Genomic DNA, 19589 nt, shown 5'->3' with positions numbered 1-19589 from the left:
TTTGCTGCATGTCTTCCCCTTCTCTCTCTGCCCTTCTTTCTGTCTAGCTACTACTGAGTAAAGGCCACTAATGCCACAAAAAACCTTAAAAGTTTTTTTGTATTTCCTCTAATCATTTTCTGTCCAGTTCTTGTACATGAAGTCCCAACTTGCACAATGTGTGCTTTATAAAATAAGGAACATAGGCAAGTGGAGGACAGTATCAGACCTCTAAAACAGTTTCCAGATGTGCAGGATCCAAATCTGACATGTTTTGGTCATGGAGAAACAAAATATCCAGCAAAGACCTGGGAGAGTATCTGAGCGATGCATCATTCTTCTGTTGATCATCTATACTTTATGCCAGTTTGCAGGCAACACTTGCCTATCCTCTGATTATAGGAGCCTTTATATGCCAAAACTATTCATTGTTCAGAGTTAAGGGGCTTACAAAAAAACTAATTTCTTTGGTCATGGACAGAAAATGAATAAAAAGCAACAACAAGTTTAAAGAGTAACATTTAAATACCTTCAGATTACCAAAGGATATATTGAGACCACTTTACAAGGAGGAGTTTTTTTTTGGTCATGAGTTCATTAAGGGAATGTATGACTATTATCAAAATGAGTTTCATCCCCATCTTAGTGATTTTAACATTGACACTCACCATGCCACTGAAGGAGTGACGTAAGAGGATGGCATGACCATAAAGCAGGGTCCGGTGTCCACCTCCCTGACCCGCCTGGCAAGAAACAAACAGATTAATATCACATAACCCCAAAATCTAGATCCTGTTGATGTACAAGAGGAGAAATTGAGGTACTTGAATGTAGGACTGCACATAAAGAAAACATGCGATAGTATTGGTGAAGGTTGCTTTAAATATTACTTGTGATAAACAAATAATTAAATATGTTATTGCCTTTCTGCTTTCGGTTAATATATTTGCAAACACAAAGCCCAGCTAATCTACCAATCATTATCAAGTAATCTACTCACCAACTGGGAAAAGAAAATTCTATATTATATTTATTGAAAAAGTTGCTTTTGGCAGACCTCAGCTGTTTCTCCATTGAAACAACTTTTTAAAGTTTCTCACCACCTCACCATCTCTTTGCCTTTGAAAACGTTTTATGCTGCATTAGATAAGGAGTGTCACCAAATTTGTTACAGGCACAGACAGTCTGAATCCAAGGTACTTGAAAAAGTAGCTAGTATTTATTGCAACCCAGGCAGTTATCTATATTACAAATAAATAAATATATTCATAATATATTTTGCAGCCCTACTTGATTCCCTATTGATTTTGCAAGTTTGCTCACTTACAAACAAGTCATTAAGCCAGAGTTCTGGTTCTCACTGCAGTGGCAAATAGATAATCAATCATTGAATCTATTACAGACTCTTAGGGCTCAATTTGTGTATAAAGCACATTTGCCCACACAATTAATTTATTCCATTTCTAACTCTTACTGCAATGGGCAATACCAAACAGCTGTGAAAGGACATCAAGGACAAGATAGTCAATCTGCACCATGCTGGGATAAGAAATGAGACCATCAGCAAGAACACCAGCGAGAAGATGACAATTGCTTGTGTAAATAAAATAGCAAGAAATATAAAATAACAACTCCTTGTAGCTTCATAAAAGATATTTTCTCATTGGGTAAGAGTGACAATAGGAAAGGTGAGGAACAAGTCCATAACCTTCACAGAAGGAGCTTATTATTGCCCTGAATGCAGTTGGAACTATAGTCTCCAAGAACACCATAGGTAACACACTACAGGTCCTTCTCAAAATATTAGCATATTGTGATAAAGTTCATTATTTTCTATAATGTAATGATGAAAATTTAACATTCATATATTTTAGATTCATTGCACACTAACTGAAATATTTCAGGTCTTTTATTGTCTTAATATGGATGATTTTGGCATACAGCTCATGAAAACCCAAAATTCCTATCTCACAAAATTAGCATATTTCATCCGACCAACAAAAGAAAAGTGTTTTTAATACAAAAAACGTCAACCTTCAAATAATCATGTACAGTTATGCACTCAATACTTGGTCGGGAATCCTTTTGCAGAAATGACTGCTTCAATGCGGCGTGGCATGGAGGCAATCAACCTGTGGCACTGCTGAGGTCTTATGGAGGCCCAGGATGCTTCGATAGCGGCCTTTAGCTCATCCAGAGTGTTGGATCTTGAGTCTCTCAACGTTCTCTTCACAATATCCCACAGATTCTCTATGGGGTTCAGGTCAGGAGAGTTGGCAGGCCAATTGAGCACAGTGATACCATGGTCAGTAAACCATTTACCAGTGGTTTTGGCACTGTGAGCAGGTGCCAGGTCGTGCTGAAAAATGAAATCTTCATCTCCATAAAGCTTTTCAGCAGATGGAAGCATGAAGTGCTCCAAAATCTCCTGATAGCTAGCTGCATTGACCCTGCCCTTGATAAAACACAGTGGACCAACACCAGCAGCTGACACGGCACCCCAGACCATCACTGACTGTGGGTACTTGACACTGGACTTCTGGCATTTTGGCATTTCCTTCTCCCCAGTCTTCCTCCAGACTCTGGCACCTTGATTTCCGAATGACATGCAGAATTTGCTTTCATCCGAAAAAAGTACTTTGGACCACTGAGCAACAGTCCAGTGCTGCTTCTCTGTAGCCCAGGTCAGGCACTTCTGCCGCTGTTTCTGGTTCAAAAGTGGCTTGACCTGGGGAATGCGGCACCTGTAGCCCATTTCCTGCACACGCCTGTGCACGGTGGCTCTGGATGTTTCTACTCCAGACTCAGTCCACTGCTTCCGCAGGTCCCCCAAGGTCTGGAATCGGCCCTTCTCCATAATCTTCCTCAGGGTCCGGTCACCTCTTCTCGTTGTGCAGCGTTTTCTGCCACACTTTTTCCTTCCCACAGACTTCCCACTGAGGTGCCTTGATACAGCACTCTGGGAACAGCCTATTTGTTCAGAAATGTCTTTCTGTGTCTTACCCTCTTGCTTGAGGGTGTCAATAGTGGCCTTCTGGACAGCAGTCAGGTCGGCAGTCTTACCCATGATTGGGGTTTTGAGTGATGAACCAGGCTGAGAGTTTTAAAGGCCTCAGGAATCTTTTGCAGGTGTTTAGAGTTAACTCGTTGATTCAGATGATTAGGTTCATAGCTCGTTTAGAGACCCTTTTAATAATATGCTAATTTTGTGAGATAGGAATTTTGGGTTTTCATGAGCTGTATGCCAAAATCATCTGTATAAAGACTATAAAAGACCTGAAATATTTCAGTTAGTGTGCAATGAATCTAAAATATATGAATGTTAAATTTTCATCATGACATTATGGAAAATAATGAACTTTATCACAATATGCTAATTTTTTTAGAAGGACCTGTATGTTATTATGAATTAAATCTTCCAGCACCCTGCTAGAGACAGTTCATGTACAGGCCCTTCTTAAATAGTTATTATTAAATGAATAAGAAAAGGTTTGGGAGAAACTGCTATGGCCAGAAAAGACCAGAACCAAGCTCCTTGGCATCAATCTGGAGCAAAAGGATGCTCTGTGTGTTTAAAAACACCAACCCCACCATGGAGGTGAAAACATGATTTGAGGCTGTTTTTCTGCTAAGGATACAGGGCAACAAACCAATTTGTCTAACCTTCTTTCTTAGCCAGAAGATGAGAATGAGTATGAAAATGATCCCACAAAAAACCCCATCGGGGCAACAAAAGAGTGGCAAAAGAAGAATCACGTTAAGGTCATGCAGGGGCATAGACATTCTCCAGACCTCAATCCTACACAGAATCTGTAAAGAGAGCTGATACATTGCATAGCCAAAGTATTTAGAGTTTTTTGCACAAAGTGACGCAAATCTTTCTTGAGGTGTGAGCAAATCTGCTGACCAGCTACAGAAAACGCTTTCGCTCTGCAGCAAATAAAGGTTTGTCCTCCAAGTTATAAGTTATGTTTTAGGATAATCAAGTAGAGATTTTCCCCAGTGAAATGCAGATAAATCAATAAAACTGTTATATAATGCAGATTTTCTTGATATTTGGTTGGTATTCTGCCTTTACATTAACATCAAGTTACAAGGAAATTAGAAACTTATTTTCTCGTCAATTGAGCAAACATACAAAATTGGCAGGATGAAACACTTGTTCTTCCCCAACGTAACATGTACATTTCAAGTTAAGATCTTCCACTTCATCTTTGTGTGAGATATTAAATCAGAGTTGCTATTACTTTACATCTTCTGAGTAAAGTCTCTGAAACTCGAGAGGTTGTATCGAGGGGTTGTATTTTTGGTACTTCATTCAAAAGGGCAAGCAGCAAACAGAAGAACTAACAAGAATACAGTCAACTATACTCACAATGAAAGGTGAAAATAGACAAAGAAATGACCACACTTAATGTCAATACATACTCTACAAGAACAGATAAATTTGTTCTTTTTTGCCTGAGGCTGCAAGAACAAGAACTTTGCTGTTCTTTCTGGCCTGGACATTTCATGCTTCACAAGAACTGAAGTGCAGAACTCTTGGGAAGTCTTCTAAGGTCTCTCCCACTGCACACATAACCTTCACATTTCTCTGACATCACACAAGAAAAAGGTTATGCCCAGAATATGGGTCAAACACAACCTATAAGAACAGGGGCTGAAAAAACAAAATTATATTATTTAATTCTTGCAGCCCTTGGAGAGAGAACATATTTTTCTGTTTTTGCGACGTTTGTACAGGCCTTTAGACAGTTAATTCTTGTGATGAACAAGAATAGGTACAACATACACTAGCCAAACACCTGAGGAAACGTGAGGAAATGTTATGCAAAAACGAATGAAGTGGGATTTTTGTCATGACCTACCTTTTTGATTAACCTCTAGCAGCAGGGTGAAAAGGGTACACAATGAAATGGATAAACACTAGAGTTCATGTGAAGTTTCTAACATTTTGATTCTACTTAATTTAACGTTTGATTTAATATTGGGCTATTTTAAAAGTCATTCAATCACCTGATTTCTTTTTTCCTGCAGGGGTAAACAGTATTAAGCTCCTCCTCATAAAAAAACTCAAATGATATCTAATTTCTTTCCAAGCTATCAGACCTAATTTGTTTGAAGCTAAGGTTATATTTAAAGAAAATGAAAGGGGACCCCAGAGTGTTTCATGAACTTGACCATCTGCTACTTCTTCTTTCATTATCTCTTCATTCTTCACAGCTTATTTGGGATGGACAGAAAAGGAAATTGAGGGTTTGGTCACCTCATTTAATCCTTTTATCCTAACTTCTTTACTCAGTTCCGTCCTTCCTTCTTAAATTGATTACTCAGTCAACATCTTCTTTCCTCAATTCATTGCTAAATAAATTCTTAAAATTCTGCTAACTAATATTTTACTTTCTCGAAGATTTATGCCATTCCTCGATTTCTCAGTCAATTCTTGCCTTACTCTAGCTTTCATTTTCTCAGTTCCTTAGTTCATTTAATATTCTGAATTCCTTACACTATTTCTTCCTCATCTCCTAAATGCCTTACTCCATTTCCCTAATCCTTACTCAACTGCGCCCTAATTTCCACAATTACTAAATCAAATTCTCCCTAATTTTCTCAATTGATTCCTCAACGTCTCTCCTAATTCCTTCCTTCCTTTGCTCTTATTTCCTTTTTCTTTCTTCCTGTCTCTGTCTATTTACTCTTCCAGTCACGTACCTACATGTTCAACTAAGATCTTGTCTTTTTTACTAGCAACCAGGGGAGGGTTAAAAAAAACAAATCAATAGTCAACTGAAATAAAGAAACAATTTATGCCAAATATATTGTTTAAGTGTGATATATTGTTTTGTACAGTATTTATGAACTATCCATCAAATCATTGTTAATACAATTCATGTTAAATTCAACATTTTCTGTCTGGTAAGAAATAACAAAACCTGTTGAAAACATTTACAGTTTAAAACCAGAGTGCATAAATAATAATTTCAATGAAATCAAAACTGATCTCAGAACATTTCCTCTTGTCAATACTTTAGACTTTTGGTTAGAGATCAAACTCAGATAAAACAGAGCAACACTCCTAGATAATAAACCAATGCCTCTGTCAATTTTGAAGCCTTTTAGATCTGTTCACCAGTTCGGCTAATTACATTTAGAGTTGTTGTTTGATTGAATTTACACAATCTTTTTTTAACTAATGCAGCTAAAAAGGAATAAAAACTTATTCTGGATGTTTTTTTTTTAACCAAACAAGAAGCAAACCTTCAATTTTAAAAGCCTGGACATTTGCACACTGAGCAGTCTCTAAAGGGGTCAGGCTACACATTCACTCATGTAAACAACATGACAGCAACAATGCATCTATTTCAAGACTGCCATATTTGAATTTATTTGGTATTTATGATAAGTTAACTAAAAGATTCCAGAATGACTTTAAGAAAGAGAAGCTATTATGAGCTGAATGGTAAATTTACAATCTTGAAGTTTACTTTCTAGAATGAATTTATTCAACATGCGGTGAGAAATGTACCAGTATAAGGATAATCTTTCACTACACTTTAAATTCTGCCTCATCTCTATTGATTAGATATTTTATATTTAAAAGCAGCTATGACCATCAAGAAATAGGCATTACATTGAGTGAAAGTGCCTGAAGATAAGCCCCTTGAGTTAGCAATCTGTCATGCACACTGACAACATGATGGATGAACAAACTGATGGACCTACCCATTTTTCATGTTCGGCTTTCTAGTGACAAACAAATACAAGTAAAAAGAATGTGTTACTGGGGTGTAAAGTGGTTGATTACACAAGTCTGAGCGACAAAAGGGGAGAAATGGGCCCTTACAGTGGGAACTAAGGGGATGATTTATTAGCCTTGCTATCAGCGAGTTTGTATTCTAGCCAACATCATGTTGTCTTGCCAAACAAGGCCAGCCAACAATGTTGCACTGTGGAGCACAATACAAATCTGCTACTCAGGCTAATAACAATGCAGGTCTAATTCCCTGACGGACACGACCAAGCGGTGCTCAATATAAGATACTTAAACAATTGTCTGTGCCAGAGGGCAACGTTGTGCATGTAAGGACAAATGTGGTTACAGTAACCCAGAACAGCATGTGATCTTTCTGTGAAAATATTGCAGGTATTTTGTGCCCAATTTAGCACCAAAGTTTGTGTACTTTCCACATTGGTCCTTTACGACAATTGCTAATTTAGCAACTTTATTCCTAGAATACCAGTGGTCTCTTAAAGAAAATCCAATAACAATTTGGTTCAGTTGGTGGGACTGCTTTAAATATTCATTCAGACCACATGTATCCAGTAGGAATTGTGATTTATTTTTTTCCTAAACAAATAATAATAAACACAAGCAATACCAAGCAACTTATTTCAAATAATGAGCTAGTATAAGAAGTAAGTGTTGTTTTCTCTTTGTTTTCCCAGAACAAATTTGAAGGAAAGACATCTCAAACTAATTTCCCATCTCATGATGTCATCATTTAAATGTATAGCTAAATCTCTGAAGTGTGCAGAAACAATTAAATCTGAACAAGGCATGGGTTGGATTCTAATAAAGGTTTTGAAACATTAAAGCCTCAAACCCATTAAAACGTTTCATCATATATTTCCTATTTTAAGTCGCTGTAAATGGATTCCAGAGAAAGTCTCAGAGTACCCAGAGTATTCTTTAACTGTATGGTGCACAAAGAAACACAGACCTGACCCTCCCCCACCTGTTTCTGTGCAATCCTGGTCCCCTGGTTAAAAACAGTGTGTTACACTTTCCTCTCATCTACAAGAAAGACAAATTTGACTGCCTGTAAATATTTCTGGTTCATGAAATCATAGGAATGCCCTCATCAGTCTTATCAAAGGAAAACTGTATTTACACTAAAACTGTACGGCTCACTACATGAAGAGATAGCCCAACTAATTAATCATTTAATTTGTTATACTTTCGTCAAGCTATGAAGACTGGAACGACAAGATATAATGTCCTGCTTACTGTGAACAGACTTTTACCAAGCTTCATTGAATATTTCTACTTAAAACAGAACTTTCACACAACATATTTAGCAGTAAGTAGCTAATTTTTAACTATGAAACATCTGTTGTAAGAACAGAGTCTACAAGATCCAAGATTACCCTCTCTGTCATGATAAAGATGAAGAGTGAGCTCAAACAGAGCCAAGAGAAAAGGGTTTGAGCTTTCTAGTGTAAATCAAGGATATAGGGAGTGAGGAGAAATGATGCAGCAGGTACAATAGTGCACCCACACAATTTCCCTCATTTGTTTGCACTTAATAAATCCTGATCTATTTTTACTGCAGGAATATGTGATAAAGAAGCTTTAGAAACAGATTACCTGCAGAATTAAAAGGTGTGGGATGCTTTAAGTATTGTAAAGATAAGGCTGTCTACAAAGTACACAAAATCAGGTTTAGATCTACTGAATACACAATACTAACTATTAAATAGAGGGACAGTATTATGCAAACGTCCTAAATCCAATGGGTTAAATTTGTTTTTGTTAGATCTGACTCTCCTGATACAAAGACTAGAATGGTTTAAAACTTTTGCGCAGTACTATATGCAAATGATTATTGATAAACACTCAATCAGCACACCTATTAAGTCATTTGGCTCAAGTAAACCTTTTTCCAATCAGTTTATTCTGAAAAGGCATGTAACAATTTTATGGTGCCATTTTTAAATCACTCATAACCTCTCATAACATTTGGAATTGAAGTGAACATAGTAGATGAACCTTTTAAAATCAAATGTTTAGTGTTCAGCATCAAACATCCAAACTCTTTCTATTAATTTTTTGTCCTGTCATCTTAAAATTATTGGTACATCTAATTCATTTGGATAAATTTGCTTCTAAAAGCTGTGCTAAATCTTCGTTTTATTCTCCTGTTTGGACACAGCAATTATAAACCTTGTTCTTTATTGTGTGACAGCATTTTAATGATTTTTTTTTTTGCCATGACACAGGGCAGGACTTAGCCCTGATTTGGAAGAGAAGGTATCTCTGATATGTCTGGCACGCTTCCAGCATTTAAACGTCTGCTTGGTTCACACGACAGAATTTTCAAATTGTTGGGTGATTCTCAACACCTGAGAGACCCCACACGTGACGATTAAAAAAAATCATAGTTTTAACAGGTTTGGACCAACAGTGTGTGGTGTCCAGTCACACTGCAAGCGCAACACACCACACAAACAGATTTCACTCACAAATATTCAGATTCCAGACGGGAAGTCACAAACTCTCTCGAGATCAAACGTGTTTCTTCCATGTTTCTGTCACGTCGCTTTCTGATTGGCTATAGGTCACCTTCAACAGGTTACGCTGAAGCCTGTTGAAGGGTCGTTTGTCCTCAGGGAACACCCCACATGGTAGGATATTGGGCCAAGTCAATCCAACGTGTTGAATATCCCCGATTTGAGGTTGGAGCGGTCCCAACGTCCTTCTGAGCAGACTAGATCACTCTTAACACACCACACACAGCAGGAATATCTCATAAAATTATTTAAAGAGCCATCACAATAATCGGGGCATGTTGGAAGGGGAAGATAGGGGCAAAAATCGGCATAAATATCCTATTGTGTGAACCAGGCACTAGAAATTAATCAGTAGTTTTGCACTTCATTACCTTTAGTGACTCTGCCTAGAAGAGTTTATTTCTGGGTGCATTTAGTAAATTATGTTTCTTGGACTTTAGTGTGTCCACCGACACTCTGTCACATTATACTCTAAAGAAGACAAAAGCAGATACTTCAACTGGTGACTTGGCCTTTGAGGAAGAAAAAACTCATATCTTGCACCGGGACTAATAGATTATGCACCAACTTATTTACGCAACTACAGTGTCTGGCAAAAGGGTTCATACTTGAATTGGAAGGAAACTAAAAATATTTTTCACATAAAAACTTGAAGTGTGGTATGCATTTGCTTCTTTTTGCCCAGCAAAAAAATGAAATGTAAATAATTCTAGGAGTTACATTTGACCAACATCTATTTCTATTTTATTTCAGAAACATTTCTAAAATATGAGAAACATTCTCCTGAGTAGATCTAGGGAACATTATCATGTGGGTCATTACGTTTCGACTACTGTAATGCCTTTTTAACTGGTCTTGACAGATCATCAATTTCACGCCTGCAAGCTCTTCAGAACACAGCAGCCAGACATCTTACTAAATCTAGTGAACCCACTTATATCACCCTGGTCGTATACTCTCTACACTGGTTCCCAGTGGATTTTAGAATCTAATTTAAAGTACTTGATCTCACCCACAGGGCTCTAAATGGCCATGCTCCTGATTGATTGTCTCAGCTTTTAACCAAACACTCTGCTGCTCATAGCCTTTGATCCCAAGCCCAAAGTCTCCTAGCTGCTCCTTGTACATAGCTAAAAAGGAAGGGGGACTGAGCCTTTCGGTCTGTGGCTTCTAAACTGTGGAAGTTTGGCCCTGCAACTTTGCTTTGCTGATTCTGAGGAAGTTTATAAAAATTAACTAAAAACATGCTTCTCTGTCACAATTTTATTGTGGTTTTTTTATGCTTATTATACTATGTATAACTTAAAAATGATTGATGTTTGGCGCTGTGTGTCTTTGTGTCTGTGAAAGACCCTTTTATTTAACTTTACTTACTTACCTCAATACTTTTTTTTTTCCTCCGTGTCCTGTCCGCAGAGAAGCACTCATAATTGTTGTGAATGCCAAGAAGCCGCCCAACAGATTTACTTTCACAAGTGGAGCATTACAGCTAACGCTTTAAAGCTCCGCTTAGTCTTAATAAAAGAAACTTTATTAGAAACTGCTCTGGGATTATTTCAATTGTTACGGACACAGAGACAGAAACGAAAAGGAAAAAATAAGAAGCACAAAAGAGAGAGAGGAAAAAAAGAATGGAGGAGAGAAAGAAGGATGAAGAGATTACAAGATAACACCCTGCTTGCTTCTACACCTGCAGAAACATTTATATTAACAGCTTTTGTACCAAAAAGTGCACGGTACTTATGAATGCAAGATGTATTTAGTGGTAAATGCAGTTCAATATAGAACATCTATTTATCTGTTAATACCTGAATCTAAGCAACTCTGAGTGTGAGCGTGCTTGTGTATACAAGGTTTCTCCATAAAAATATGCAATAGCAAGTGTGAGGAGCCACAGACTTGCCCCCCTGGACCTGGGACAGATACCGAGGAGATCCTAGCCATAGACATCCAAAGGCCCCCCAGAGCACAGGAACCCCAGGAGATCCATCGCTGGGACTACAGCAACTTCCACAGAGAAGAGCAGGGGAGAGTCCCAGGTGAACCACCCAGCAGCCACAGTGCAGAACCCCCAGGGAGCTGCAGCGACAAGCCCACAGGCCCTGCCAGCATCTGTCTACGCCAGAGCAGATCCAGCCATGGACCCAAAGACCTGAGACCCCGGGACATATCACTCCCCAAGCAGAGGCCTGACAGAGCCCAGGGGTCCAGGCCCTGGCAAGCAGCCACCGGGAATGAGCCAGCACACACCAAAGCACCCATCCCCAGACACCACAAGTGCAACAGCGGGCAGAAGCACCAACCACCGGCAGGTAGTGTGGCGGGGATGAACTAGGCCCCACATTTGATGGGAGGCCTAAACTGATCCAGGAGTCGGAGCAGCCCAAGACCCAACCTGACACAAAAAATAGGCACACACGGTCACAATCACACATTCACTACCTGATACGTACACATAAAAACACTCACACACCCACACACCCAATACCCAAGCCAATACATTTTGGGGAATGTCTCTACCAGCTTTGAACAGATACAGACTGAATTTTATAAATCTTATTCTCTGCAAAAATAGCAAAAGCTCATTCAGTTTGGATGTGGAGTGACAGATTTCCATTTGGATTCAGGTATGAACTTGGACTGGACCATCGTAACACAAGAATATGTTTTGATTTAAGCCATTACATTGTAGCTCTGACTGTATGTTTATGGTTGATGTTCTGCTGGTCTCCAGTCTCATGTCTTTTAACAGGCCTCCAATAGGTTTTTTCTTGAGGAGTTCCCTGAATCCATCTTCCCTCCAGCTCTGACAATTTTTTCCTCTTGGTCCCTGACCTAAAAAAGCATTCCCCCAGCAAGTTGCTACCACCAACGTGTTTTACCATGGGGATGTAGCGTTCAGGGTGAATAGTTTTCCTCTATTTAGAACTTGGGCTCTACTGACTAATTAGGTACACTTACACAGGTAAGTGTGGCTGAATACAAATGCACACCACACTTTTCAGATTTTTGCTTCGTAAAAAAAGTTTGAAACACTGTGCATCATTGTCCTTACACTTAACAATATGTCCACCACTTTGCGTTAGTTGAAATTTGTGGTTGTAACTTTACAAAGGTGAAAATGTTCAAGGGCAATGAACTCTTTTGCAAGGTGCTATATGTGTTAAAAATGTTAGTTTATGAAAGCATAGGAATATGAAAGAGACCAGAGGGTTGTCAGTGGGAGGAAAGAGAGTACTCACCCCTTCGCTGCTCTGCCCAGTGTTAGCCAGCATCTCCTGCAGGGCTCGAACTGACAGGGACTGCTCCAAAACAAAGTTACAGATACACATGTCTGGGGGAACATACTGCAGAACAGAGGGAGAGAGAGGCAAAAGGACAAAGAAAAGGATGCATTAATTAGCTGTGAAAAGAGCATCATGGTTCCAACGTTAAGTAGAAACCCACGTTACAGACTTTCACGCTCCTTGAATTTCTTTTTATGTTACCTGAGGGGCCTCATAGAGAACACAGCAGTGACCCCCTCTCACCTTTCTCCGCTATCTGATATAAAGATGCTCAGTTAAACACGAGGCCAACCTGAGACCCAATGCTTTAGAGTGAAACTATTTTAGAAACACTTTTATGATTTAAAATGTAGAATTTATGTGGGTGGTATCTGATATGCAAGGGGTGACCTACATAGAAAACAATCTGTGTGTCACTAAAACCACAAACCTGCAGAAGCTGCAAAATGTATGATCATCTTTTGTGTTGGTCACTATGGTTCCACACAGGGTTTTGTGATTTATTCAAGCACAATTATAAAACATATTTTAATAAACAATTTATCTATATGGTTCAAAATTCACAGAATTTTTTATTGCAGTATGATTTAAAATAAGCAATGCATCCAGGTTGATTCTGGAAAAATAAATTTAACATCTGAGGTTGTATGGAGTCTGAATTACATGCAAAAGGTATTTCATATTTAAAATTGTTTGTAAATATCAAATGGAGTAATGTAATTATTGAGTCAATTATGCATTATTTTGGATGGCACCAGACAGATGTACACAACATGGACCTAAACTAGCATATTACCGTCACATCTGATATATCACACATATCTGAATGATCCTGATCCCTCTGGTACAGTAAAGCAAATCAGATTTCCTATAATGCAAATGTAGTCAGGGCCTTCTCTCCTTCTGTAACAGCCAGCTGATTCCTAACCTCTGCAGCGAGGTGAGAAATATGAACAGGGACCAGTGTTGGTGGTGATACAGGGAATGTAGTTGATCTGGAATGCAGCACCAAAAAACAAGCCTCAAAACAAAAAACAGAAACACCACAACGAATGTAAATTCTCATTTCCTAGTTACTGATTGCTTAAACAGACAACAGATGCTGGACTACCAATATTGGAAAAAAACAAATCATCCCAGAAAAGGCTTTAAGATCCAGTTTGCCATAACTTAGATACATCTGTGCTTTTCTAGGATTTTGAAAGATCATAGTCTGATGAAAATATGGAACTTCTTTTGAATTGTTCACAAATTTTATAAAACAGCTTTAGAAGTAAGTAAAATGATTATGAAACCAAACTGTGTTTTCCTATCCTGGTAACCAGGGCACACTGATTTGCGTGTGCTTGATGTTCTTCTGTTCTTACACACGCATACAATCAGTTAAACTAAAAACAAATGCTGAATCACACTGCAGAAGGAAGCAGGGAAACACTAAAACATAGAGGTCAGTTTGGCCCAGGCTTGGAGCTGGGAAACACGTGTCTAGGATATTATAGTCATATTAAGATCTTTTAATAAAAGACAAGTGTGGTGATATTTATATATTATATTTATTATCTCAGAAAGAGAAAACAATAAGACTAATCAGTGGAAAAAACTTTGACAAAGAAAGGGTTTCGTTTGAAAGTAAATTTTCCCTGTGGGATTAATAATTATTTTTGAAATTGTTTAAAAAACTTTTAGGTGATACCAAGGTCATGTATGTAAAACATTTTTAAAGTTACAACACTTTCAAATTACCAAAACTAAGCCAAAAAAGTATGTACCAACAGATCTTATTAGTTGGGTTATTTTGTGTATATGGGTACTTTAAAACATTAACTACTGTTCTTAAGAAACATCAAGACGGTTTTACAGATGTGAATTTTATAGTTCCTCTAGTGTTAAATATTAATAAATATTACCCTTCTATACAAAGTCTGATGTTGCCCATGACTATAAAGTTCTGATTTTAAATAAAAACCTACTAAAGAGCCACAAAATTGCAATGTACTTATGATGAAATGGCTTAATTTTAATCACACAAACTCCTGCCAAGAACACTTACATGACAATGAGTGTGCCTCTTATCCATGAAAAGAAAACACCCAAATTACACATTATTCTCATGAAAAAATCTAAAACTGTCCCCCTTACTGTTAAAGCCCTTTCATTAGGTGCAAACATAACAACCTAAAACAGATATGCTACATGTGAGAGAGGCATGAAAAGAAAGACAAATAAAAAAGACCCAATAAATGTAAATAACTCAGTAAAAGATGGGAGCAATAACAGATCAGGGAAGCAGGCTGAAAACTGACAAACCCATGAGAGAAAGAGGCTGAAGAGTAATGAGACACAGGTGCAACAATCAAGCTGAACAATCAGGACAACCAGGAAGGGGCACATAGAGACGTTTACTTTCAAAATAAAACAGGACCATGAAAAATACAAAGTAAATCTCTGCAGTAAATCATTTTTGGCCTTTTAGGATAACAAATGAAAGCGATATTTTTAGTTTTAATTCAATTCAAAAATACTTTATTAATCATGAAGGGAAATTAAATATTATAGCTCATATTCATTCAGCAGATCTGAATAAGCTCTAGATCCAACTTTAACTCATTAGCCAAAGCATGGTTTGGTTTTGATTTTTTTCTTTGCATAGCTGCCTTGCTGCAAATGGCATTAAAGTTGGCCAGGTTGTGCATTTTGAGGTGAATAAAAAAATGTATAAATAATTTTCCCAAGCTTTGTATCTGTCTTTTGAAACTAGACAGAGGAATATGCTTCCCTTTGGCATTTTCTGTACAAGTAAATCCCATTAAAAGTGCATTTTATGCATACACGATAAGAACACTGATTTCTCTTCTTACTTTGCTTAATTCTCTGCTATCGAAATTGAAACCTCCCCACAAAAAAAGAAAAAAAGACAAATAAAATGTTCATCGATATATAAGGAAAAATAAATGACAACAAATGACAAAATATGTCGATATATAAAATTTCTCTGCTATTATTTAAAATAGCTTTTTGTGTCCAAAGATGGAATCCAAAATTAGGGACTCCAAGGGTTAAAAATCAGTTTTTCTGGGACATGGAATTTGATTTGCTAATAGTTGGTTTAGTTAAACTGTTTGGTGCAAAATTGGAATTAAACGTTTGTGAATTACCAACCATAAATAATCAGTTATTATAGCAAGAGTGCCTTAAAGGAAGAAAGTTTAGTTTAGTTTAGTTTCTGGTTGATTGTTTATGTGAAAAATATAAAAATCTATTAAAATATCTCTCCGAACTCCATGGAGTTGTAACAATCTCTCTACAGATTTTCCTATATTACCATCAACAGGAATATTTTTTAGTCACAAGGAAGAACAGTGATACACAAACCTGAATGCCAGCATCCATGCTGTTTTGTTACTGCATGACAGTGAAATCATTCAGGATAGTCAGGATAAAAACGTTTTATTCCTCTGTCAAACCAAAGTGATTAAAACAATCAGTGAACTTTGTAGTTCACTGTCAGTATTTGCCAGCAGTGCTTTTTCATGCAGAAGCATAAAAATATAATAGGGATAAAACAAACTGGAATCAAATAAAGATGGAAGAAAACTGCAGATACTTTGGTCTCAAAGATTTTCAAAATAGGAACAGATTTAAGAAATGAGTTGGTGTTTGGGATAATGAAACAACTGTTGGTGTTGTTATTAATAAGCATCACATCCTGACAACCCATCTAAAATGATTTAAACTTTGCCTACAAACAAAACAAAAAGAAAAATAAAGAGCTTTAAAAGCAAAATTCTTCTGACTAAAACTGGGATACGGTGCCTACTGCAACAAAATGGAGCACAAAGCAAGCAATTGAGGGGTCTAATGGCTTGATGGTGCTTCAAAACCCAAAACGTTTGGGCTTCCAATGCATAAACTTATCTATTCAACTGAAGCATCCGCCACAGCGATTATTTATCCATAGTAAAAATGTACAAAAAGCCCTAATATAGATTTATCTTTTTTGAATTATTCTTATGACACACAGAAAACAAATGCAGAAAACTCTAACCTTTAATTTCAGTACATTTATTCAGTGGTAAATAAATTAATAAATAATTGTTTATTTATTTATGAATTGTGATAACAAAGAGAACGCGTCACTTATATAAGAAAGATGTGTGATGGTCTCTATTAATTTAGGAAATGGCTGTAGTAAGAAACACCTGGCCATATTTATGGCCACATCATCAATAAAAAGTCTGAAACAGAGCCACTCTTCCCTAATGGGAAAGACAAGACAACATGCCACTAATGTAAAAGAGATGTGTGTGCTACAAATCAGGAATGGACTACAGCAAAATAGCTACCTGCAAATATCTATGACCAGGTAAAGCAAATAATAAAAAATTTAAAAGGGCCGAAGCTGTGACAGACAGGGCTCAAGTGTGTACCGCCACAATGCACAGTTAATAGAATGTAAAGGCAGGTATAGAGAACTCCAAAGCTCACTGTTACAACAAATAGTGGCATTTTAGAGGTCGTAGAGTCACCTTAACAACAGCTAGTTTGAAAATGCCAGGAAGAGCCTGTTCTTTCCGACCATCAGAAGGCAAACCTGTTGAGTTTGCTAAATCAGAGACTAACGGTGCTTGGATCAGATTAGACTAAGTTTTTATGTCACCAAACATTCCAAGTGGTCTTGACGTAAAACAAAGAATTAATATGGGGGACACTGAGCATGAGGTGCTCAGTGTAAAGTATGATGAAGGATTTGTGATGCTGTGGGCCTGTTTCTGTTCCAAAAACCCCTTGGACCTTGTTAGACGGCAGGTTCATCAGGAGCTTTTTAAAAAAGCAGGAGATTTTAAATGCAGATCTGGTGGGATCTTCTAACAAAATTTAAAAACAGATCATCAGAGTCTTTCAACAAGTTAATCATCCAAAACGGAGGGGAAAATCAACACAGAAATGCTTTACAAAACTCAAAATCATCCTTTTCCCAAAGTTATCTCAATCTCTAAACCGTAATCTATTAGAAAAGCTGAAGAGATGACAACGTGAGAAAGGTGTGAGGATTGTGATCGATCTAGAGATTGTGCAAAGAGAAATGGTCAAATATCTTTCTCTTTGCATGGTCCAACCTTATGAAATTGCCTAGGAGTTAACTGATGTCCTCAGATTCTTTGTTGATTTTTTTTTAAAGTGATGTTAAATTATGTTACTGCAATAAAATTGGATTTTTACTAATCCTTTCCAGGAGTGGAGATTGTACTGTAACTTCCAATAATGCCATTTGTCCATGAAATTTTCATCCAGTCAAACATTTAGGTTTAAACAAAGCTGTGCGCCATCCTCACCTTAGCTTCAGAGGTGGGTTCCAAGTAACACAGACGGTTTCCGAGTCCCTCTGCGGCCAGGCAGAACTTGCGATGCTCCTTCTGGATGGTGGCCACACTCTGAAGCACCACCTCATCATCCTGTCAGGGTGGGAGGGGAGAGAGAGAGGAGTGTTAATGCCAAAAATGCTCTGACAGTGACCTAACTGAAATAAACAACATGCCTCCGTGACCGGGAATTTACAAAAGGATGACAACTACTTCATCTTGTATTTAAAGAGTTGCAGTGAAGCATTTGCAGAAAAACATTGATTGAAAAGAAAACCCCTTCAATTTTGAATGATGGCATGACCACCACAAATCTGTAATTAGAGCAACATGAATTTGTTTGGACAACTAATACATCAGTGGTAAAGAAGTAAAACTACGTTAACCATATCTAGAACCTGACACACCGTAAGGGGGAGAAGAATGCCTTGATTCAACCAGTCCAGCCAACATTTGAACATCTGTATCTGTCAGGATGCAGAGGGTTAGGCTCTACTTAGCAACACATGCACAGATATTGATTTAGTTTGTATGTGTGTAGCATGCATGACTCCTGGCAGCTTACATCCCACACTAATCTCAGTTAAGGGTTGCCATGGTGCAGAATAAATTCAATAGATTTAGATATCGGCTGAGCGGAAAACACTATGGGGATCCGGAAAAGGGGATAATTGGTCCTGAGAATGTTTAAAACAGTAGCTCATTGGTTCGAAAAGTAGAAAATCTGGAGTGAATGCAAAGTTAAACCCATGGAGAAAGGTTTTGGTATGCCCTATTATGCTTTGAGCAACAACTTTGCATTAGAAAATCTAAAGATTACTAATCTTTCAAGTGAAGCAGACTGAAGGTAAAAAGGGGAGCACCAGTTTGATGTTTCAAGATATAGATAGAGAAACCTAATACAGCCAGCAGGATGACCAAAGGCTTGACACGTCATTAAAATAGAGTAAATAAATCTCTTTCTATTTGGCTGTTTAGGATTCTAGCGGCCTTATGACCCAGCAGGGTCTGGCAACATTACCCAATAAACTATCTTTATGCCTACATGTGAACAAGCAAAGAGTTTTTACATATAAAAACACATACATACGATAGGGTTGGTAATCAGTTTCATGCATGTCATTTATTTTTTTGTTCAGCTTTAGAGTCAGATGGTACATGTCTGAATATTTAAATATACCATTGTTCAGTTTAATTAATCTACAGTAAAGACAAGAGCCCTACTTTAAATCTAAGTAAAATGTGAAAGCTTTCCTGGGGCGCCCTGTGGCTCAGTGGTAGAGCAGGTGCACCATATGAACATGCTACAGTCCTCAGTTGTTCCTAGTTCAATTCCCAACCCAAGGCCAATTTCTGCACATCTTCCCCTTCTTTCTTGGCCCTTCTTCCTGTCCAGCAAATGAATAAAGGCCACTTGTGACACAAAAACCTTAAAAAAAAATGTTAAAGCATTCATGTCAGCAACAAAGTCAAATTTAAAATTTAAAAAGGATAATGACTGTTCATTTTGACCTGAATTAGCTGGGACTCTTAACATATCTCTATCTCCATCTGGTTTTCTTTAAAATTGTGACTTTAGAAATTACAGATATCTCACTCACATTTATATGTTTGAATAATTGGCCATTGCTGCTTATTCTTCAAGTCAAACAGGCAAGTTCATTGTAAATCA

The 19589-nt window shown here is 37.6% G+C and overlaps 1 protein-coding gene across 2 annotated transcripts in view; it reads right to left on the bottom strand.

Annotated features, from left to right (window-relative positions):
• The window catches only part of ryr3 (ryanodine receptor 3), a 153647-nt gene that overhangs the window by 114656 nt on the left and 19402 nt on the right, over positions 1–19589 (bottom strand). For both annotated transcript variants that reach the window (XM_047387608.1, XM_047387609.1), the window contains exons 2-4: positions 17891–18010; positions 12513–12617; positions 648–722 (exon numbers count right to left, since the gene is read on the bottom strand). In XM_047387608.1, coding sequence (XP_047243564.1) covers positions 648–722; positions 12513–12617; positions 17891–18010 — 300 coding nt within the window. The remainder of the gene's footprint in view (positions 1–647; positions 723–12512; positions 12618–17890; positions 18011–19589) is intronic.

Source organism: Girardinichthys multiradiatus, chromosome 15, assembly GCF_021462225.1.
Source record: "Girardinichthys multiradiatus isolate DD_20200921_A chromosome 15, DD_fGirMul_XY1, whole genome shotgun sequence".
NCBI lineage: Eukaryota > Metazoa > Chordata > Actinopteri > Cyprinodontiformes > Goodeidae > Girardinichthys > Girardinichthys multiradiatus.
The sequence above is the reverse complement of the archived record's forward strand: the minus strand, read 5'-3'. Positions and strand labels throughout refer to the sequence as shown.